This window comes from Salvelinus namaycush, chromosome 24 (genome assembly GCF_016432855.1).
Source record: "Salvelinus namaycush isolate Seneca chromosome 24, SaNama_1.0, whole genome shotgun sequence".
Classification (NCBI taxonomy): Eukaryota; Metazoa; Chordata; class Actinopteri; order Salmoniformes; family Salmonidae; genus Salvelinus; species Salvelinus namaycush.
Genome location: NC_052330.1, coordinates 1259473 through 1282668, shown reverse-complemented (window position 1 = coordinate 1282668; position 23196 = coordinate 1259473). Strand labels below are relative to the sequence as shown.

At 43.8% G+C, this 23196-nt stretch overlaps 3 protein-coding genes across 3 annotated transcripts in view; 2 read left to right on the top strand and 1 right to left on the bottom strand.

Annotated features, from left to right (window-relative positions):
• Nucleotides 1–1387: 1387 nt before the first annotated feature.
• On the bottom strand, nt 1388–10407 carry LOC120019528 (denticleless protein homolog). The gene is made up of 15 exons (XM_038962824.1): nt 10271–10407; nt 9801–9926; nt 9601–9693; nt 7937–7998; nt 7704–7824; nt 7281–7346; nt 6707–6822; nt 6522–6595; nt 6152–6255; nt 5768–5872; nt 4392–4504; nt 4156–4245; nt 2686–2824; nt 1748–2412; nt 1388–1614 (listed from the first exon to the last, which is right to left on the bottom strand). Exons 1-15 carry the CDS (start codon nt 10320–10322, stop codon nt 1549–1551), a joined length of 1992 nt encoding a protein of 663 aa, XP_038818752.1. The 5' UTR covers nt 10323–10407; the 3' UTR covers nt 1388–1548.
• Nucleotides 10408–10541: 134 nt separating this feature from the next.
• On the top strand, nt 10542–21280 carry LOC120019425 (integrator complex subunit 7-like). Its single transcript, XM_038962716.1, has 20 exons — nt 10542–10718; nt 11066–11195; nt 11389–11535; nt 11889–12026; nt 12227–12273; nt 12624–12823; nt 13353–13475; nt 15125–15242; nt 15678–15812; nt 16142–16239; nt 16464–16703; nt 17065–17202; nt 17736–17942; nt 18495–18689; nt 18923–19026; nt 19142–19210; nt 19445–19577; nt 19801–19899; nt 20091–20279; nt 20566–21280. Exons 1-20 carry the CDS (start codon nt 10625–10627, stop codon nt 20875–20877), a joined length of 2916 nt encoding a protein of 971 aa, XP_038818644.1. The 5' UTR covers nt 10542–10624; the 3' UTR covers nt 20878–21280.
• A 1188-nt stretch (nt 21281–22468) lies between these two features.
• Nucleotides 22469–23196, top strand: part of LOC120019586 (acyl-CoA:lysophosphatidylglycerol acyltransferase 1-like) — an 89556-nt gene continuing 88828 nt past the window's right edge. The window contains exon 1 of the mRNA XM_038962895.1: nt 22469–22974. The gene's annotated coding sequence lies outside the window, so the exon portion shown is untranslated. The remainder of the gene's footprint in view (nt 22975–23196) is intronic.

Sequence of the window (23196 nt, the reverse complement as noted above, 5' to 3'; positions counted from 1 at the left end):
CCACATATATACAATACCAGTGAAAAGTTGACACACCTGCTCATTCAAGGGTTTCTTATTATTCTACAATGTAGAAAATAGTAAAAATAGAGAAGACATCAAAACTATGAAATAACACATATGGAATCATGTAGTAACCAAAAAAGTGTTCAACAAAAAGATCAAGTCCATATTATGGCAAGAGCAGCTCAAATAAGCAAAAATAAACAGTCCATCATTACTGTAAGACATGGTCAGTCAATCCTGTGAAAATTAAGAAATATGAATAACCATCCAGCACTATGATGAAACTGGCTCTCGTGAGGACAGCCACAGTAAAGGAAGACCCAGAGTTACCTCTGCTGCAGAAGATAAGATCATTAGAGTTACTAGCCTCAGAAATTGACAATATCCTGCACTCAGATTGCAGCCCAAATAAATGAGTCACAGAGTTCAAGTAACAGACACATCAACTGTTCAGAGGAGACCGCGTAACATCAGGCCTTCATGGTCAAATTGCTGCTGGAAAAAAAAAAACACTACTAAAGGACACCAATAAGAAGAGACTTGCTTGGGCCAAGAAACACGAGCAATGGACATTAGACCAGTGGAAATCAGTCCTTCAGTTTGATGAGTCCAAATTTGAGATTTTTGGTTCCAACTTCAATGTCTTTGTGAGATGCAGAGTAGGTGAACAGATGATCTCCGCATGTGTGGTTCCCACCGTGAAGTGGGTGGTGTGATAGTGTGGGGGTGCTTTGCTGGTGACACTATCAGTGATTTATTTAGAATTCAAGGCACACTTAACCAGCATGGTTAAATCACTGATAGTGTGGGGGTGCTTTGCTGGTGACACCATCACACCACCCACTTCACGGTGGGAACCACACATGCGGAGATCATCCACAGCATTCGGCAGTGATACGCCATCCCATCTGGTTTGCGCTTAGTGGGACAATCATTTGCTTTTCAACAGGACAATGACCAAACACACCCCCAGGCTGTGTAAGGGCTATTTGACCAATACGGAGAGCGATGGAGTTCTGCATCAGATGGCCTGGCCTCCACAAATCACCCGACCTCAACCCAATTGAGATGGTTTGGGATGAGTGAAGGAAAAGCAGCCAACATTTGCTCAGCATGAGGGAAATCCTTCAAGACTGTTGAAAAAGCAGTCCAGGTGACTACCTCATGAAGCTTGTTGAGAATGCCAAGAGAGTGCAAAGCTGTCGTCAAGGCAAAGTGTGGCTACTTTGAAGAATCTCAAATGTATTTTGATTTGTTAAACACTTTTTTGGTTACTATATGATTCCATGTGTTATTTCACAGTTTTGATGTTTTTACTATTATTCTACAATGTAGAAAATAGTAGAAAGAAAAAAAAAAAAAACTTGAATGAGCAGGTGTGTCCAAACTTGACTGATACTGTATAAATGTATATTTAAAAATAGATCTCGGTTGAACAGTGATCCCAATTAAAATACAGAATATCTATATATTGTAGGAGCATCAAAGGATTTTGCACGCTCTCTCTCTCAGCACTGAGAGTACAATTTCAATCCAAGCTGATTACTCCGAAGTCTTTTGCTGGAAGTAGGAGGATATTTTCTGCATGGATCGTGGTGAGCGCATTGCCTGAGAGAGAAGAGAAAGATAAATGACAACAGGTACCATATTATGCAGTTCGAGCCATCAGTGTTTGTTCTACATTGGGAGCCAATCCTGGTCATACTGTAACATCACTAATTTCAGGTCAACTTGTACATACCGGTGAGGTGGGCATCCTGCCATCTCGCCTCTTGCAGGCACTGGGGCTTCTGGGAATGCTGCTGGTGTTTCCCACACCTTTCATCAGCCTCTGGCTCATCACTGACAACCAATCTGCCCCACCTGGAAAGTGGTTCTCCTTGTCTGCCTGTGTGGATGGGTCCTCCACCTGGAGGTCCGCTCCTCCCCAGGCCTCACTCCTCTCTGTGCCCGCCTGAGGTGGCTCCTGGCTGGGGCAGCACATGCCTGCCAGTCCCCGGCTGCTCTTGGCTGCGGGGTAGAGCTCCGTAACGCAGTTGCACTCCCCTGCACCTTTGCAGCCCCCTGCTGCCCCACAGTCAGCCGTCTCCAGTCGGCGCTTGGCCCTCCTCCCCGAGGGAGCAGTACCGGTTGTGCTCTGGGGGCTGAGCACCGTGTGGAGAGGAGAGGTGACCTGTTCCCAAGGAGACATAGGGGTTCGGGAAAACCAGTTCCTGATGGAGGAGGATGTTTTCTGGCATAGGAGGGTGGCCTTAGCACCCTGGGCCTGAAGAGTGGAGGTGCTGGAGGGTAGAGGTACATCGGCTCTACCTTGGGCGCAGGCGGCAGGCTGGGGGGAGGACAGGGCCCCCAGACTCCCTGCCTGGGGACTCTTGGCTGTGGTGGACTCCACGTGATTCAAAGGCCCTTAGAGAAAGAAACAGAGTTTCAATTTCAATCCAAAGAGTGCCCCTTGTTCAAGAAGCATTGGAGATAGTCATCTCTCTTATCGTTTGGCTACGCAGACCAGTAAAAACAATTAAGGATGTTAACCACTGCAATGGATACGAAATTCCAGATATTCCCCATCTTCATCAGGCCATTTTATTAATGTCCTATCCAATTCTCTCATTGATCGGAATGTCAAAAATGTCATGTACCCTCTCTCTGCTGATAAATAGCAGCAGTAGCGGTACTCACTTGGAATGGACACGGTGGTGGCAGGTTTGGGACATGCCCAGCCCACCAGATTGGCCTCTCCAACAGAGGACTTTGCTCCATCCGTCCCCCGGTCCAGACGCCAGATCCGTACGGTGTTGTCGTCAGAGCAGGAAGCAATCTGACAAGACAGAGCATGATATTACACAGGGCCCCAATCTGCACCTCACCTAGCCTGGTTAAAGCCAGACTGAACGCTGCACACATTGTTTCAATGGTGAACGCAGCTTTCAGTCTGGTCTACCTAGGCTACAAACCTACACCTCCTCCTGACCACTTCAACTATCACAACTCTGTTTTATGGCAAAGGCACACAATTTACAACGTAAACATTTGCTCCACGGACACAAAATGGATCTAAAAGCAGCACAAAAAGTGTATTTCTTGAAAGCAACAGGATGAGCGTTCTCAAATCCCATCGCCGTCGGACGCGATGGGACAGCTTATAGGGAGGTCGGAGACCTGGCAGTGTGGTGCCAGCACAACAACCTCTCCCGCAACGTGAGCAAGACAAAAAAAAAAAAGAGCTGATCGTGGACTACAGGAAAAGGCGGGCCGAACAGGCCCCCATTAACATCGACGGGTCTGTAGTGGAGCAGGTCGAGAGTTTCAAGTTCCTTGGTGTCCACATCACCAAGACAGTCATGAAGAGGACACAACACCACCTTTTCCCCCTCAGGAGACTGAAAAGATGTGGCATGGGTCCCCAGATCCTCAAAAACTTCTACAGCTGCACCATCGAGGGCATCCTGACCGGTTGCATCACCGCCTGGTATGGCAACTGCTCAGCATTTGACCGTAAGACATTAGAGGGTAGTGCGTACGGCCTAGTACATCACTGGGGCCAAGCCTCCTGCCATCCAGGACCTATATAATATGCAGTGTCAGAGGAAAGCCCCAAAAATTGTCAGAGACTCCAGTCACCCAAGTCATAGACTTTTCTCTCTGCTACCACACGGCAAGTGGTACCGAGCGCCAAATCTAGGACCAAAAGGCTCCTTAACAGCTTCTACCCCCAAGCCATAAGACTGCTGAACAATTAATCAAATGGCCGCCGGACTATTTACATTGACCACCCCCCCTCTCCATTTGTATTGTACACTGCTGCTACTCGCTGTTTATTATCTATGCATAGTCACTTCACCCCTACTTACATGTACAAATTACCTCGACTAACCTGTACCCTCGCACATTGACTCGGTATCAGTACCCCTCTGTATTTAGCCTTTTTATTGTGTTATTTTTTACTTTAGTTTATTCAGTAAAAATGTTCTTAATGCTTCTTGAACTGCACTGTTAGGTAAGGGCTTGTAAGTAAGCAGTTCACGGTAAGGTCTATTTGTTGTATTCGGCACATGTGACAAAGTTTAATTTGATACGAATAACATTCTTAACACAAACCATCTGAAATCATGCTGGCTATGTGAACATAGACAAAATCTTAGATCTCACCTTTGTGAAATCTGTTGGGCACCACGCTACGGAGGTCACTTCCTGGTTATGGCCCTGAAGCATCATAGGAGCCTGCTTTGGGTCAGAGATCTGAAATAGGAGGTTAAGACACATTATAAAATGCATGGACATAAGAGTTATTAAATAGTCAAAGCATGTTCATTTGTCAGCAATCGTCCATCAGTCTGCTTTTCAAAGGTTTTCAATGGATTGGGTAAATCTAAACGTCAGCTCACCTTCCAGATGTATGTATGATGGTCACTTGAGCCACTAGCCAGGAACTGGTCGTCTGGGCTAACAGTGGACTTGACGTAAAACGAGGAGTTGAGGTGACCAGCGAAGACTGCCACTGCAAAATAAAGACAAGTTAGAACATCAGAAATAAAATGTGCACATAACCAGACATTGAAACCACCAGAACAACATTTCAGTTGTTCAGAGTACACAGGGCGAGTACACAAAAAGTGGTCAACATAACTAAACAAATATCCTCCTGAGGAGCAGGGCTCAACTCTAAACAATTTTTGTGCCCAAGTTGAAAAAAAAAGTAGGTGCACACAAAGAAATGTAGGAGCGCAATGAAAAATATTTGCAATATTAAAGCTAGAATCCTTAATTTTTCTAGGTGCAATGGTGCTCCCAAATAAAAATTCCAGGTCACACAGCAAAATATTTCGGCACATATGCATGTAAAATGGTTGCACTGTAGAGCCCTGCTAAGGAGACGCTCCAGTCTACACACATATTACTTCCTGTTCGGTCAAGGGACTGGTCACATTGTAAGTTAGAGCCCCCCGGGCTACATTCTTGACTAATGTCAGAATAAAGACCCCACACCCAGCAGTGCAGCACCCAGTGTCAGCTAGTGGGTACAAATACCAGGGTGGCGTTCATTAGGCACCGAACAGTAGACAGTGGAGTAAAACAGGGAGGGGCTACCTTGACTTGTCCAATAAGAACCGCACATTTTTGCTTTCCACTAACTTTAAAAAAAATAACATTTCCTTTGCATGTCCTAATGAACACATCCCAGGCTTAGATGACTCATTAAGAACACAAACACTGAGGTATTTCTCATCTCTGTCAGACAGTCTCTGGTACCCACCCTGTCTGTTTAACAACCTCTGGGCCAGTGTATGGTATGAAATCGTCTTTACGTGTCTGGCACGTTATATTTTTATTCATTTTATCTGGTAAGTTGACAGAACACATTCTCATTTACAGCAATGACCTGGGGAATAGTTTCAGGGGAGAGGAGACGTTAGCCAAATGATAGTAGCCAAATTCATTATGACGGTGTTGGCACATGCAGTTCAACTAGCTATTTCAGCAAATAAATCTTCCCAAAGTATGGCATTTTTGCCTATCTGACAGCTTCCCATAAATCAAATAGCTTCAACTGTACAGTAGTGTGCAGCCCCACCTGGTGGAAAACAGTGGTAGTGACATAAAAAAATGTAATGTCATGCAGGAGCTTAATGTGAATGGATGGGAGACTATACAAACGCATTAAAGTAACTTGCCATAAAACAAAGTCATGGGCTGAATGCAGTCCTGCTTTTGATGGGCGTGGCCATAGAAATAGAATGACATGCAGAAGGCATTTGTTTACCTGGAGTGGTTTTCAATCCACTGACGTTGAACATGTAGATGTTGTCGTCGATGCAGTTGGAAAACAGGTTGGAGCCGGTGGAGTCCAACACCATCCCCGAGTAACCTACCCAGAGAACACAGGTCAGGTCCTACACTTGTGCTACTCTATGAAACAAACACTTTTTTATTTTACATTTTTAAACAACAACCTGTTTGAATACTTGAAAACAGCTTCCTTCATTCCTTTACATAATTCACTGATCTTACTACAGTTGGCTAGATGAAAGGACGAGTTCCAGACAGTAGCTTCACCAATCCAGTAATATCTTATAAGTGATTAGCCTATTCCAAGGAAGGAAGGATACAATTATCAAGAATTTGAGTCATGTTTGAGAAAACCCACCTAGTTTCCGTGTGCTGGAGCCTGGGTACGGGTACACCTGGAGTGGTATGGGGTCGTGGTTGTAGGCAGTGTAGTTTTTCCGAAGGTCCCACGTCTTGATTACCCTGGTTAAAAGGAAAAACATCACATTCGAAAGTAAGAATCGCTCTTTGTGGTGCTGGCTTCACATACATCCCTATGACAGTCATCTAGATTTTTAATAAGCTTGTCACACCATCGTGCCAATCCAAACCATACTGGCTCAGATGTTATCCTTTCAATGTCCTTTCCAGCAACTGTGTCGGATACGTGAACTGGCCAGCGCAGTACTTAACCAGAGCAGCGCAGCACTGCTCAGTACCATTAAAGTGTTACACATCAGATGTCTTACCCATCAACAGCTCCTGAAGAGATGAGGGTGTGTGCATCACGGAACAGCACCACGGTGACACTCTGCTGGGAGTCCTACAAGACATGGAGAACAGATTTCAGATTTGCTCTTAATATCCCAGTCCCTAACTGTAATCAGTATGAAGTGAACAATAAATCTGACACTAGATCGGTTTTACTACTAACCACAGAGGGGGACATGCCGCGTGTGCCTGGGCGTCTCTTCTTCGCGTTAGAGGGTGTGTTTCTATCCATCTTATTGTGAGCCCCGCTGATCTGCTTCACCTGCCTGTAGAATCCATCTGAAGGGAAAACAAACACCACGACCCACTCAATCTCTCGTAGATAGACGCACATAACTGGTATCGTAGCGTCTGTCAACAGTCTGCAACAACTAACAAGGAACTTTGTTCCGGTGCACAGATTTTCTTGTGACTGATCACTTGGACAAATTAGGATTTCGAATTTCTGAAGGGGACATTTGGCCCATAGACTTGCCCGTAACGTGCAAGGGGGGGGGGGGGGGGGGGCTACCGTTCTACTTGCAGTCCCTATTCTAGTATCTTCTAACACGTCTCAGCCTATAACTTAATAGAGCATTAGGCACAATTACCCAAGATTTTAGTCCTGGCTTTACTCACTGAAAAATTCTAACTTTTGAAAGATTTAAGATCCAAAATATGCAACAACTAACCTATCGATTTCAAACATACTGTTTACACTAAAGAAAAACGGTAATCACTTTCATATCTGTCCTTACCTTTTTTGCTGCACCTGGTGTCCCAGACCATAATATTCCCATCTCGGCCCCCAGTACAGAACACAGCTGTTGGAGAAGAGAGAAGTTAGCATGGTTACTAAGAAGTTTCCGGACACAAACAACAAAGTGTGCAGTGGCCTAAAAAGCACAGGCGCCCCTGGGGAAAAACTCTGCATTAACTGTTTAAGGAGAGTTTTGTTCCCAGTAGATGAACTGTCAAGCAGTTCTGTGATGATGCCTATAATAAAAAAAAACTTTTAGGCATGGGTATACACACGAGAAATCTGAAAGACCATACACTCAAAGCCATGTCTCTGCATTCAGGAAACAGTCTTAAAAAAGATATGTCTATGGCTACATTTTTAATGTATCATGCGCTGCCGCTCTAGGACAATAAAGTTATTGAATTGATATGAAAATGACCTTTCTCCTGCTGTGTGAATGCAACCGACTTGAGGCTGCACTGGTGCCCCTTGAAGCTGCCAAGGAGTTCCCCCGATGTCACGTCCCACAGCTTGGCCATCTGATCACCTGATGCAGTCACCTGATGGAAATACACAACATTTTATCATGCATCTTCTAACACGTCTATAGAAAGTAGTAGTCTGAACACTGTTTGTAATGTGAAACAATCAGGGAAAACTTATCCTACTCACCAAGCTAGCCTCCCCTGGCACCCAAGCAACGTCAAAGACAGCATTCTCGTGCGCCATCCATTCTATGGAATAGCAAAATAAAGTTTATACCCCAATTGGCATCTGATGACAATTAATGAGTTAGGGTCCTAAAACAAGGCGAGCTAGGCTGGAGATTCAGAGAGCTGCAATGGCTAGTCACAACCAGTGTTGTGTCTCACAACCTTGAGTTTATTTTATTTTTACAGGGACAGTGCACATTAATCAACGATTCAGTAAAAGTGCCGGTTTTAGCCAGCCGGCTAATTTTCAACCGCAGTCCCTGGGCAGGTTATTAAAAACAATTACAATATAAACAATCATTGAGCAGTGAGCACACGCAGAGCAACATAGGACAAAAAGCAACATAGAACAAAAAGCAGCAAGACAAAATTCATAAAAGCAACAAAGTGTTTCCACACCTCACAAGCTACAGACAACAGGGAAAGCGGCAATACACAGCTAGGGATTATGTTCACAAATCTGATTGACCTTTAGCCATGTCTTCATGCATTTTGTGAAAGTGTGATATGTGGTGCAGTTATGTGTGTCTGATGGCAGTGTATTCCAGACATGGGAAGCTCTCACAGAGAAAGCGGATTTACTAAAGATGCTTTTCCTTAAGGGAACTAACAGTCACCTCTCATGGCAGACCTTGTGGATCTGCTGCCATATGTTTGGGTTTTCTGTTTAACAAAAATACTGAGTGGAGGGGGAGCCAGGCCATTTAGGAACTTGAATACAAGACATGCGTCGGTGTATTGCACAAGATTTTCCCAACTCAGGAGCTCATGCTTTCTGAGGAAGTAACAGTGATGATGGCTATTGGGCTTCCTATCAAGCACTTTGAGAGCCTGTTTGTAGACAGACTGAATAGGTTTTAATGTTGTGCAGCAAGCTTGGGCCCAACTAGTCAAGCAGTATGTTAAGTGGGGGAGTACCATAGATTTGAAGTACAGTTTTGTTACCTCTGTAGTCAAACAATTTCGTATAAATCGGAAATTAGCTAGGTTGAATTTGGTTATCTGAATTACCTTTTTCACATGCTTTTTAAAAGAGAGGTTGGAATCAAGTATGATGCCAAGGTACTTAAAATCAGATACCACCTGGAGCTTCTCCCTGACACATAGACATCTGGCTCAGTAGCATCTGTTGCCCTCTTTGTGAAGAACATGCAAACAGGTTTTTTTCACATTGAGATGCAAACACGAGTCACTGAGCCACTTTGTCATCTGAACCATTACAGTAGTGAGTTCTTGTGCAACTTGTTGTTTGCTCTTTGCATGCACATATATCACTGTATCATCTGCAAACATTTGAACTTTAGACCCAGTACAGACAGAAGGTAGATCATTAATGTACAGGCTGAACAGGAGGGGCCCCAGTATTGACCCTTGGGTCACGCCCACATCATAGCTAAGTGTGGGCGACAGCTCATTGCTCACTCTGACACACTGAGTTCTGCCTTCAAGGTAGGATTTCATCCATCTCAAGGCATCGGGGGAAAAGTTGAACTTGGACAATTTTCCTAGGCGGTCTGCATAATACGGTTGCATTATCATATCATCTGTTGTCTCAGCCCAAAAAACAAGATGCTTGAGTTACTCGGTTGGTCATGTGGTTTTGCCACTCAGGTGATAAGTTACCTTTCAGGACTGGACTCTGTCTGTTATCTGTGTTGTAGAGCCTCAAGACACCCTCCTCGTTGGCCACAGCAAATACACTCTGCAACCCTCGAGCTAAAACGCCAGGAAAATAAATGGTTAACAGAAGAAAACAGGACATCGGGACAGTGGTCCATAGTTAACGCACTCATAGGCATACAGTAGAGTACTTCCTGTATTACCTGTAGAGAAGGCGCATCCAAAAGGCGGCACGGCTACCCCCATGTTCCCGTATGAGATGTGTTCATCATGCCGTGCACACTGGTAGCCGTCCAGCAGAGAGGACAACGGGTACTTTGGGCTGAGGTCTGGTGGAGAAGAGGAAACAACAAATACAACCACTATGAAACATGCAGCAAAAACAGTGCATGAAACATGCAGCAAAAACAGTGTGTGATATCCATCCCCAGGAACCGCCAAGTTCCTCCTTAGCTAGTTGTTAACGCTAGCCACTTCCCCACAACAATATCCATCCATTAGCATCACAAAATGGCCAGCCTAGCAGCCAACAATGCTGAAGTAACCACAGCTGAGCTAGTTACCTAACTAACTTTGGCTAACTAACTAACTAGCTATAGCCAAATATCTTTCTCATTGTTCTATCTGTGCTATAGCTGCCTAGCAACATTACTGTCAACATTAACATTCTTACCATTTCGCCTCCGTTTACGGACTCCTCTGTCAACAATGGAGCGAAAAAGCATTTCTATAACTCAGCCGAAGCCAGACGATTTTTTAAAACTATTTCTATTCGTCAGAGCAATTCCTGTGCTGTGATCTTCTGTTTGTTTCTCCACTTTCCCGCGAACTAATGAACTGAAAGAAGAGACGAATATCCCGCTAAATTTGCGACGCGCTCGCTGATTAGTCGGAAATGTTATACTTCCTGTATTACGTCACTTCATACCTCTGGGCCGAACGGAACATGTTAGCTATATCCGGTGGCTGAACTAATACTTTAAAAGATAACATACAGTTGTTTCACGTGAAGTCTAAAATATAAACAATGTCGCTTTCTACTGCACGGTCATTCTTGTCAGAGGCCGGTTATGGGGAACAAGAATTGGATGCAAATTCAGCTCTCATGGAGTTGGACAAAGGTGTGTAGTTAGCCGGCTAGCAACAAGCTAGGTGGCTAGCCATTTGTTATCTTTATCAATGCGAAACTTGTTTAACAGCTTAACATTTGAAATAACTGTTCTGTGTCATGTATCCCCGGAAGTTCATGCATTCAAGGGCACATTTGTTAGCTACAATTAAAATAACAAGAAAGCTAGCTTAGTAGCGAACGCTAGGTTTTCGCCTCAGTGACGAGCAAACTTTAACTACATTCAGACGTTTGTCAGTTAGGCATATGGCTACAGGGGATGGAACTGAAGTTGGCCTTCCAGATCTGTGTACACTGATAAATCTAAATGTTTGACTGAGTTTCTGTCATTTGTTACAGGTTTGCGGTCTGGGAAGCTTGGGGAACAATGTGAAGCAGTGGTCCTCTTCCCCAAACTCTTCCAGAAGTACCCTTTCCCCATCCTCATCAACTCTGCTTTTCTGAAACTGGCAGACATCTTCAGGCTTGGGTACAGAGAATTGTGACATTTCAACTAGACATTACTCTGCAAAATCATAAATGCACTTTTCACTTGTCGTTACTGATATGTATTAAAATGCACAAACCTCTGCCTCAGAATCGTTCCAAGGCAGCTAACCAGATTGAGTTTTGACCGTATTGTCCTCCTACTGTAATAAGTAAACATACCTCCCCTCTTTCAGGAACAACTTTCTGCGCCTCTGTGTGTTGAAGGTGACTCAACAGAGCGAGAAGCACCTGGAGAAGATCCTTAACGTGGACGAGTTTGTCAAGAGGGTCTTCTCTGTCATCCACAGCAATGACCCTGTGGCCAGAGCCATCACTCTCAGGTGCCATAGCGTGCACTTCTCTTTCCATTTAGGGTTTGATGATATATTATGATGGTGGTTAAATCCACATTCCACACTGGCTGTGTTGCAGATTTGCATGGTGGTCATCGTTAGTCTCAAATTTCAGACAACTGATTCAGAATTATTACATACCTACAACAATGTGAATTTAAAAAAATATGGTAATTGAGGATAGGTTGTCATTGCACGAGAAACCTCACTGATTCCAAAAGAAAATGTGATACATACACCATAGAAGACCAAGCTTTTAATTTTCTTTGTAAAGACTCAATCATCTTTACTTACATGATTTCTAATTCTCTGTGTTTTGTCCTGTTTTTTTTTTTTTTAAGGATGCTTGGCAGTTTGGCTACTATCATCCCGGAAAGGAAGAATGCCCATCACAGCGTTCACCAAAGTCTGGACTCTCATGACAACGTCGAAGTAGAGGCAGCCATTTTTGCATCGGCCTGCTTCTCTGCACAGTCGAAGTAAGTGGGTCTCTGTTTGAGATACGTTTCAATGTGGTCTGTTGTCTGCCTGAACTGTCATGATTTTAACTTGGCTTAATTCCTTGCAAACTGTTGATAAATTGTTTTGTTCTATGCCCCATCCAGGAAAGAGGAATAATTATGTATTCAGTGTCTGACTCATTGAACTTGTTCTGTTCTTTGTCCCTTTCAATCTGCAGAGACTTTGCAGCTGGGATTTGCAACAAAATCAGTGAAATGATTCAAGGTAACATAATGTCTCTTGTATCATGTGAACATCTTGTGCAGAATCATATTACATTCTGTGAAATTTGTGTTTAGTTATATACAAGCAACTGAACAAGCACATTGGTGGTGTTGTAGAGAAGAAAAGGCCATGCAATTCCTTTTTAAATAAAGCATCCAGGGTCATGTTCATTAGTCTACACTGTAGCAAAAACATTTTGCAACAAACAAATGCAACCATTTTGTTATTGGACAAGTTCAGATAGTACCTTTTGGGTTTCTGAGCTTTTTCTTCCATTTCGTGCCAACTGAACATTACCCAGTTGATCTCCCACTGGGCCGTGATATCACTACGCTCTTCTTCCTCTCCAGGTCTGGACACCCCAGTGGACCTGAAACTGAAGCTGATCCCTATGCTGCAGCACATGCACCACAATGCCAGCCTGGCCTCTAGCAGCCGAGAGCTGCTGCAGCAGCTGGTCACCTCCTACCCCTCCACCCCCATGGTCATTGTCACCCTGCACACCTTCACCCAGCTGGCCGCCTCCTCGCTCATTGACATCCCCAAACAGGTAGCTATAGTAACAGACACATTAGGGGTTAACTAAGCGTACGTGGCTAGTGTGCAAACTGATATTACATTTTCAAATTGGTAAAAATTAAGGTCAGTTTTAGATTTTGGCTAGTTGTGCTGTCAATGGGATGCTGGTCAGGAAAATCCTCATAGTCTCTCCCCGGACACTAATGGACATTAGAATCCCATTGGTGCACAACTCAGACAATTTTTGGCAGCTGGACCCTATTTGGTATGACAGTTGACACCACAGCACAGACTGTTTTGCATTTCATCCAAACCAATCATACAAACAGATCTCCACGTGTAGAATTTGAGTGACAAGTGACTTGTTAATATCACCTGCAATTCTGAAGCCCAGATGACAGCAAAGCTTAGCAACAGTGGAGATTGCTAATGCAGATGCATACTGTGGCATCCCCAGGCTATAAAATCTAAATTCCTCTCCTGAACTCAAGAATCGGAGAGATCTGTAGAAGGCTTTGAATAATGTTTAATGGCTAGTCTCTTTCCCCCACTGTCTGCAGTTACAGCTGCTTCTCCAATATCTGAAGGAGGACCCCAGGAAAGCAGTCAAGAGATTGGCTATCCAGGACTTGAAGCTCCTGGCTAAAAAAGCCCCCCATCTCTGGAACAGAGAAAACACTCAGGTGGGGTCTTATGTCCCGCACATATAGTACCAGTCAAAAGTTTGTACACACCTACTCATTCAAGGGTTTTTCTACATTGTAGAATAATAGTGAAGACATCAAAACTATGAAATAACGCACATGGAATCATGTAGTAACCAAAAAGTGTTAAACAAATCAAAATATATTTGAGATTCTTCAAAGTAGGTGCCCTTTGCCTTGATGACAGCTTTGCACACGCTTGGCATTCTCAACCAGCTTCACCTGGAATGCTTTTCAGTCTTGAAGGAGTTCTCACATATGCTGAGCACGTGTTGGCTGCTTTTCCTTCACTCTGCTGTCCAACTCATCCCAAACAATCTCAACTGGTTTAAGGTTGGGTGATTGTGGAGTCCAAGTCATCTGATGCAGCACTCCATCACTCTCCTTCTTGGTCAAATAGCCCTTACACAGCCTGGAGGTGTGTTGGGTCATAATCCCACTAAGCGCAAACCAGATGGGATGGCGTATCACTGCAGAATGCTGTGGTAGCCATGCTGGTTGTGTGCCTTGAATTTTAAATTAATCACCAACAGTGTCACCAGCAAAGCACCATCACATCACCTCCTCCATTCTTCACGGTGGGAACCACACATGCAGAGATCTTCTGTTCACTTACTCTGCGTCTCACAAAGACAAGGCGGTTGGAACCAAAAATCTCAAATTTGGACTCATCAAACCAAAGAACAGATTTCCACCGGTCTAATATCCATTGCTCATGTTTCTTGGCCCAAGCAACTCTCTTCTTCTTATTGGTGTCCTTTAGTAGTGGTTTCTTTGCAGCAATTCAATGAAGGCCTGATTCACGCAGTCTCCTCTGAACAGTTGATGTTTCGATGTGTCTGTTACTTAAACTCTGAAGTATTTATTTGGGCTGCAATTTCTGAGGCTGGTAACTCTAATGAACTTATCCTCTGCAGCAGAGGTAACTCTGCGTCTTCCTTTCCTGTGGCGGTCCTCATGAGAGCCAGTTTCATTATAGCGCTTGATGGTTTTTGTGACTGCATTTGAAGAAACTTTAAGTTCTTGACATTTTCTGGATTGACTGACCTTCATGTTTTAAAGTATTGATGGACTGTCATTCCTTTTTGCTTATTTGAGATGTTCTTGCCATAATATAGACTTGGTCTTTTACCAAATAGGGCTCTCTTCTGTATACCACCCCTACCATGTCACAACACAACTGATTGGCTCAAATGCATTAAGAAGGAAATAAATACCACAAATGAACTATTAACAAGGCACACCTGTTAATTTAAATGCATTCCAGGTGGCTACCTCATGAAGCTGGTTGAGAGAATGCCAAGAGCATACAAAGCTGTCATTAAGGCAAAGGGTGGATACTTTGAAGAATATTCAATATATTTTGATTTGTTTAACACTTTTTTTGGTTACTACATGATTCTATATGTGTTATTTCATGACTATTATTCTACAATGTAGAAAATAGTAAAAATAAAGAATCCAAACTTGACTGGTAATGTACCTGCAAATTATTCCTCCATAATCAAACTGCAAGTAGGGAATTGTCATTCATTGGGTATTTTGAGGATAATCCATGTTTTCATGATACTGTGTTAATTTATTTTTGTTGCAGTGCGTTAAATAAATGGTTATTCCTCTGTGTGTAGACCCTCTGTGAGTGTGCCTTGAGTAGCCCTTACAACAGCCTGAAGCTGGGCATGCTGTCTGTTCTCTCAACCCTCTCTGGAACCATCGCCATCAAACAGTACTTCAACCCTGGAACAGGTACAGTATAATGCAAACAGTACTTCAACCCTGGAACAAGTACAGTATAATGCAAACAGTACTTCAACCCTGGAACAAGTACAGTATAATGCAATATTGCCTGACTTTCAGTACAGGCAATCGTAAGAAACACATTTACTTTCAATTAAAACAATGTTTTTATTAAGTTTAACCATGCATCGCTTTAAGCTCTTGGCCCACGTTCAAAATATGTCTCGGCGTATGAGTGCTAATCTAGGATCAGGTGCAATTTGTCCATAGAATCTTATTCATATGATCTAAAAGGCAAAACTGATCTTATATCAGCACTCCCACTCAGACTCTTTGTGATTACGGGCCATGCTGTTTTGGGGCCTTGTGATGTTGGGAACATTCAGTTAAGTACTCAAGTTGGGTTTAGAACTTCCCAAAACATTCCTCGTTTCTACCCCTCAGGTGGTGCTTCCGCCCCTCCCCGGCTCACTGACCTGGTTAAGCTGGTGCAGGAATGCTGTTACCACAGCAACCTGGCCGTCGCTGCCCATGGAGTCACTGTGCTCGCTAACATCGCTATTTCATGTCCAGAGAAAGGTGGGCACTGGGTATAGGGTACCACTTAGTGGTATTTGATGTCCTCTCACTCATCTTTCATTAGCTACCTGACCATCACAGGACTTCACAGGCATTTTAAAATGGGGCTTACCTTAGAAAAACTTCCAGTAGGGGACTAATTCATGCTAAAAAAGGGTTTGGTGCACTCAAAGGTCTTCAAAGGCCTTCACAGATTACCTGTACAGTGTTTGGGTTTTTCAGCAATACAATTACAGCTCATCCATTTCATTAACTGCAGTGTTTTGTTCTTTGCAAAAAAACAATGTTTTATGCTTGCACTGATTTATTGTCCTGCTTTCCCTCCCCAGACATGATGCAGCTGGAGCAGGACACAGTGATGGGGTTGGAGTCTCTGCTGGTGCTCTGCAGTCAGGATGACAGCCCCAGAGCTCAGGCCACACTCAAGGTGGGTAGCACCCAGGACCCAAATGTTTATACATTACTCGTACAGTGAGGGGAAAAGATGCTTGGCTTACTCGGTAGTCGTATAAACGGCCATGTGAACGCTGTAATTTATTAACTGTTAGTTTATAGATAGGTTTACAAATCTGTAATAAACAGTTAACACATTTGTTGTAATTGTGTACTCACTCTTTTCCTCACTCCGTGTGTTTCCCTCTCACTCCCTAGACGGCTCTCACGTCATTGGTCCAGCTGCTGAAGAGTCGCCCCCACCTCAGCCAATCAGCGGTGGAGTTCCTGCTGTGCCAGCTGCACTTGGCCCACGACCCCTCCCGCGTGCTGATGTGCCACGCCCTGGCGGCCATCGCCACTCAGTTGCCTGTGCTAGGAGAGGGCATGCTGGGGGATCTTGTGGATCTCTACCGGGTGGCCAGCCACTCGTCCACTGACAAGCAGCAGGAGCTCCTGGTGAGAGATAACAAAACCCTAATACTAACTGTCGTTGCCCTAAGGGGACTAATAAAGTTGCAATGAAATGCATTTGTTTGTTTTTTACCACACAATTTAACCTTAAGAAAATTACCTGAAATGCATTTGGGCAAATTATTTTGAAAATTACATTAATGGTCTTTCAATGACCGTACCTATTTTTGAAAAAAAACACAGTGGAAGCTAAGCAGTGAACAGATTCTGGCTCCCATATGTCATAATGGTCTCTGATAAATGCTCTGTGTGATGTATTTGTTTAACGATGTTCTCCAATCATGAATCCCACCTACTGGATACTGACATCTGGTTTGTGTTATCACCTCCCCTCTGCTCCCCGCAGGTTTCCTTGGCGACGGTGGTGTTTGTGGCTAGCCAGTCGTCCCTGTCGGCAGAGGTGAAGACTGTGATCAAGCAGCAGCTGGAGAACGTGGCCAACGGCTGGACGGTGTACTGTATAGCCCGGCAGGCCTCGCGCATGGTGAGTTTCTAGTCTGCGGGAAGTAAAGATTTATTAAATCTGGCACATTTGCAGAAATGTTGATACCTGCATTGTCCCTGTCAAATTCACCTAATAAAATAAAGCAGGCACTTGTAGTCTACATCTCTCTGAAGTAAGTCCATGTAAAGATGAAAGCATAAAGCACATGTATAAGCTTCCTGTTGAAGGATTGTCCCCATAGACATATACTGTGATATGTATAGGGAATATCCGTGCTGCACTCATTTAGGTTGGAATCCTAAATGCCCACGCTTAACTTGGCACTCGCCTAAATCATGCATTGATGTCAATGACAGACTTTTGTGAAAACTCGAATAACACGCGCAGATCTCAAGTTAGGATTCAGGCCTTAGTCATTAGTCACTGATGCCTTGCCTCAACACAGTATTTGGAAACATTTAGAAAAAGCTTAGATATTAGTCTAGAAGCATTTCCACCCTACTGTCCTGACCTGTGTGTTTTGTTTGCCAGCCTGCCTCCATAACATCTCGTCTGGACCTCTGTCCTCGTAGGGTTGCCATGAGTTCTCCAGCGAGCTGTACCAGAGCTTGCGGACACGCGTGGCCTCCGAGCACTTCTACTTCTGGCTCAATAGTCTGAAGGAGTTCTCCCAGGCCGAGCAGTGTCTGAACGGCCTGGAGGACGGAGACTACAGCGCCGCCATGACGGCCATCGCTGAGGCTCTGCGCTCCTACCAGAAGGGCATCGCCTCCCTCACGGTCAGTGACTGGCCACCTGCTTATAGGAAGGCTACGGATCCATTTATAATCAACTGTAAACAACTGAATTGCCCCTATTGTAGGTTTCAATACGGCAGGTAGCCTAGTGGTTAGAGCGTAGCGCCAGTAACCGAAAGGTTGTCAGCTCGGGGATTTGATTTAGCAAGGTAAAAATCTGTCGTTCTGCCCCTGAACAAGGCAGTTAACCCACTGTTCCTAGGCCGTAATTGTAAATAATAATTTGTTCTTAACTGACTTGCCTAGTTAAATGAAAATACAGCAGGGTTGCAGTCGATTAAGTTTTAAATTCACTCCATTCCGGAAGTGAATTGAAATTCTATATCATGAGTTGAAAATGTTTCCATTCGTGAATTGGAATTGACTGAAATTAATAGTGAATTTACGCCAACCCTGCTGTATTGTTTTTGTGCACTGTTAAACCTGTCAGAATCCTTTAGCCAGGTAGTACTGGAGTTCAATGGTTCTTTCCAGTCTGCTTAACTATCCAGTTAATGAGCTAGGTAGTATTGAAAGTCAACTCTCAACCTCTAGGCTGCCAGCACGCCCCTAAGCCCACTGTCGTACCAGTGTGACTTTGTGAAACTGCGCATTGACACGCTCCAGGGACTGTCCCAGCTCATCTGCACCTGCAACAGCCTGAAGACCAGCCCGCCCCCTGCCATTGCCACCACCATCGCCCTCACCTCAGGCAACGAGCTGCAGCGCTGCGGACGCATCGCCATGCAGGTACATGGGAAGGGACACTGAGTTCAAATTCTATTTCTGAATGTCAATTCAAAACTATTGAATTCTGATTAAATGTATGGTAGTACTAACATTACTCCATACAGTAAAACCGGGGAGTCAGTCTGTACAGAAGAAGGGGGTTATGAATGGCTGGCTGGATGAACACGGATATCTATTCCATCAATGGATATATAGAAACCTCTCGATCTCTTTATTTTCTTTCTCCAACTCAGATGAGGGTGTCCATGGATGAGTTCCGGAGTCTTGCTGCCCGCTACGCTGACCTGTACCAATCCTCATTTGACGCTGACTCTGCCACCCTCCGTAACGTGGAACTGTATCCTTAAACATAAGAGAACGGACACGCCTTGCCCATCAAATCATTAGTAAAATCTTAGTTAAAACCGCTTCCATTGACAATCCTCTCACATGTCTTTAACTGTTGGCTACAGACAACAACAGAGCTGCTTGCTGGTCTCCCATGTTATCGAGGCTCTGATACTGGACCCACATTCAGCCAGGTAAAGCTTGTTAATATGACTAACAACCTTATTCACTCATTGCTGTGTAATGTTTAGGGGATTATTTTCCTTACCACACCAGAAGCCTAACCTAATATTCCAGGAAGTGTTGTCTTGAAGAGTTTACTATAATCTGGACATTTTCAGTTGATTCAATCTGAATTCTACCAAAACACATTTTTTTGTGAAAATTCTACTGAAGCAAATGGGATATCTCTCTGTTCTGCCCTCCAGTTTCCAGGACTATGGGACTCTGGGCTCAGTGCAGACAGAGAGCGAGTATGAGAGGCGGATGATGTCCGTGTTCAACCACGTCCTGGAGGAAGTGGAGGGCCTAAGCAGGAAGCACCCTCCTGTCTCTTACCTGGTGAGGTCATCAAACTACCCAGGGTTGTGTTCATTAGGCACCAAATGAAGAAAATTGACAAACTGTGAGAACCACTACCTGGACTTGTCCAAAAAAAAACACTTGTTTTCTTTTTTCATTACAAAACAGTTTTCAGTTGCTTGCCCTAATTAACCTGTAATGACGCTTCTTCCAGCTGGTCAGTGAATGTGATGACAAAATGCTAACCTATTTGTTTATGTAGCATACAGGTTGTCTATGTGACGCGGTCATAGCTCTGCTCAAGGTCCCACTGTCCTTCCAGAGGTACTTCTTCCAGAAGCTTCAGTCAACCAGTATTAAGGTAACTAACTAATGCAATACAAATACTATTCGGAATACACTACTTTAGCTCAGTTCTTGCTTTAGGAGCCATTTGATGCATTGGTATTAGGTACACTGTAAAATATGTGTATTAGATTTGCAATAACATTAAGAAGTAGTATTTTGCATTGAAATTGATTTAGACTTATTTTACGTTTTTTGCTTTTCCAGCTTGCTCTTTCCCCATCTCCTCGGACCCCGACCGAGCCAATCCCAGTGCAGAACAACCAACAGCTGACTCTGAAGGTGGAGGGCGTGGTGCAGCATGGCTCCACCCCCGGACTGTTCCGCAAAATTCAGTCTGTCTGCCTCAACGTCAGCTCCACTCTCCAGAGCAAGACTGGTGGACCCGAATACAAGGTGACTCTTCACCTATCCCACCCCCTGCCCTAGTAGTGATTATTGCCGTAGTTATTTACCTTACACACTACTGGGCTGGTGTTATAAACGGTTGAGTCTGTTGATGGATATCTCATACGCTATTCCTATAAAGTTACAATGTCTCTAGCTACTATGGTTTTAGACCTTTTTTTTAGCTTAATTTAGACAAAAAATTACAACTCACTGGTTGCTTCATTAATTGTATTTAATTAATACAACTCATTACCAAAGTATGTAACCAACAGCATATTTAATTTCCCATCAGATTCCACTGGACAGCAACACCAACGAGATTGAGCAGCGGGTGGAGCCGCACAATGACTACTTCAGCACCCAGTTCCTGCTCAACTTCTCCATCCTGGGCAGCCACACGGTCAACGTGGAGGCCTCAGTTGTGGACGAGAGCGGCATCGAGTGGAAGACCGGGCCCAAGACCACTGTGTCGGTCAAGTCCCTGGAGGACCCTTACGCCCAGCAGCTCCGCCACAACCAGCAGCAGCAGCAACAGGCACAGCAGGCTAGGCCCGAGACGGCCCCGGCCCCCCAGAGGAGTAGTGTATACGCCCGCTTCCAGTGATACCTCTAACCCATTGTGTTGTCCCATAACTTGTTTGTATGTTTCCTTTCCTTCGTCAACGCTCATCTGAAAAGACTGGACTGGAGCAATAGAGGCATGAGCAATGGCTTGGTGAGCTTTCACCCATCATTGTGTTCACCTATCCATTTTTTTAGGTTAGTGGTCACAAAGGAATGGATACAAAGCTATGGAACGATATAAGTATTAGCACCCCCCACAGGAGGTTTCTTGTCTTGTAGAATTCCCGGTGACTGTTTACTAATATTCTGTCAATTATTAAAGGCCACATTTCATGGAAGCTCTGCAATGTGAGTCTTTGTGTGAGTGTGGCTCGATTGTTGTCATGATATTTAGGGACACTAGGACAAATTCCCATTTTATATTACATCTCTGTACCTTTATTAGCTTTTGATAAAGGCCTTGTATATTGGAAATATAAGTTGTCAGCAAATCTACTTACTGCAGGTTAGTGCACAAGAATGCAACATTTAGTCATTCAATTCTCCAGGTGGAGGGCTGCACCTCCATAGGGTTCCCCTGACTGTCAGTGAATCTAGTGGTCCATTTCCACTTCCCTTACTCGGTGTGGTTCTAAATAAGACCAGCAGGGGGCGACCAGTGGCCATATAGTGAACAGTCTACATTGCAAAACCAAATCAAATGGTAATGATATATGGAAGAATACTTTGCATTATTTCCACAATCTTACAAGTATGGACTACAGTCTTTTGATCAATTTATTTGCTGTTACCCACTTAGTGCACTGTGTATGTAGCACTCTGCCCTGTGATATTTTCTCTGTCCTTAACACAATTATATGTTGAGTTGTTAGGTACAGTTAATTTTTATTCCACAATAGTTTCAGTGATGGGCCGAATAGGCCTATGCACCGGTGATATTTAATTGACTCCTGTAGGCCGTCATTGTAAATAAGAATATGTTCTTAACTGGCTTGCCTAGTTAAATTAAATAAATACATTTGCCAGAGAGAGTGACTGAATTTTCGGCAATCTCAAGGTTCAAATGCACCTTGCTCTTCTTGCTTTCTGGATTTAAAATATGCTACAGCGTTCACAATGAACTGGCGGGAAAGTTTGAATGCAATGTGCGCGCGGAGAACAGATCTGTTTTTTATACGATTAGATGTATTGCGTCAGAACGCCCAATTCATAGATACGGAGTTAGAATAATGTAATTTAATAGGCTCTCCATGACCCAATGTTAAAATGTTTCCAATCAAATGTATAAATCAGTCTAATTTGCATAAACATTGTGATTAGATGATAGCTGTGAGGGTTATCGAATCAGGATAAAATCCTATGATTTCATAAAATATCAACATTCTATCATTAAAGATGTTCTGTCATTTGCAAATGCACCCCACCGGCAAATGACAGGAGAGGCAAGGAGTGGAATGTAATAGCTGAACAGGGACGGCAACCAGGCGAATGGTTAATCATCTCTGTCTCTAACGCATTTGATGCTGTCCGTGGTTTGTCAGTCAGAGCTTGCGCAGATCCACGTTTTCTCAGCGTCGTCGTCATAAATGAGATTCTCCTCTGGTGGCTGCTCCATAAGTAGCTAGCGATAATCGAACGGGTCGGTCAAACTAGCGGAGCAGATAGCAGATTGTTAAATATCACCCGATGTACAAACTGAAATGCTGCAGCATTTGCACTAAAACAAATGCGTGTTATATGGCTCTTCCATCAAGGGATTGTTGCAATTGGATTAAAGTAGACGCAAGAGATGTAGATAGAAATGTCTAGCTAGCCAAAGTACTAGCTAACTGATGTTGCATCGATGGAATTATTCGAGTGCCATTGATTGAGAAGCACCCAGCGACGCTAAATGAGTAGCTAACTAGCTACATGGATAGTATTAGCGGCTAGCTAGCCGTGACGGGAGTGTGGACGTTTATTAACGTTGTGTGAATGGGACATATACATTTTTGATACATAAATCAATGTTTAAGGATCTAACATGTTAACTTAATACATGTGACTTGGTATTCATCCATGCTAAGCCAGCTTTCTGTTTTATCGTCCGGCAGCGACATTTGGACGGGGGGACAGTAGCTAACGTTACTAAGATTGGGTGAGTTACAGTAAGATGATCAAGTGATAAGAACATTGCTGTTTAGTTAACTAGCCATTTGCTGAAACGTCTGATAGTGATTTTGATTTTATCGCCCTTGTATTTAACTAGTAGCTAAATTGGCTAGATAGCCAGGATTAGCTAACCACACAAGGATAGTTAGCCAGCTAATAAGACATTGGTGCGGAATAAAAAAAATCGGACTATGTACAAACACCTTAC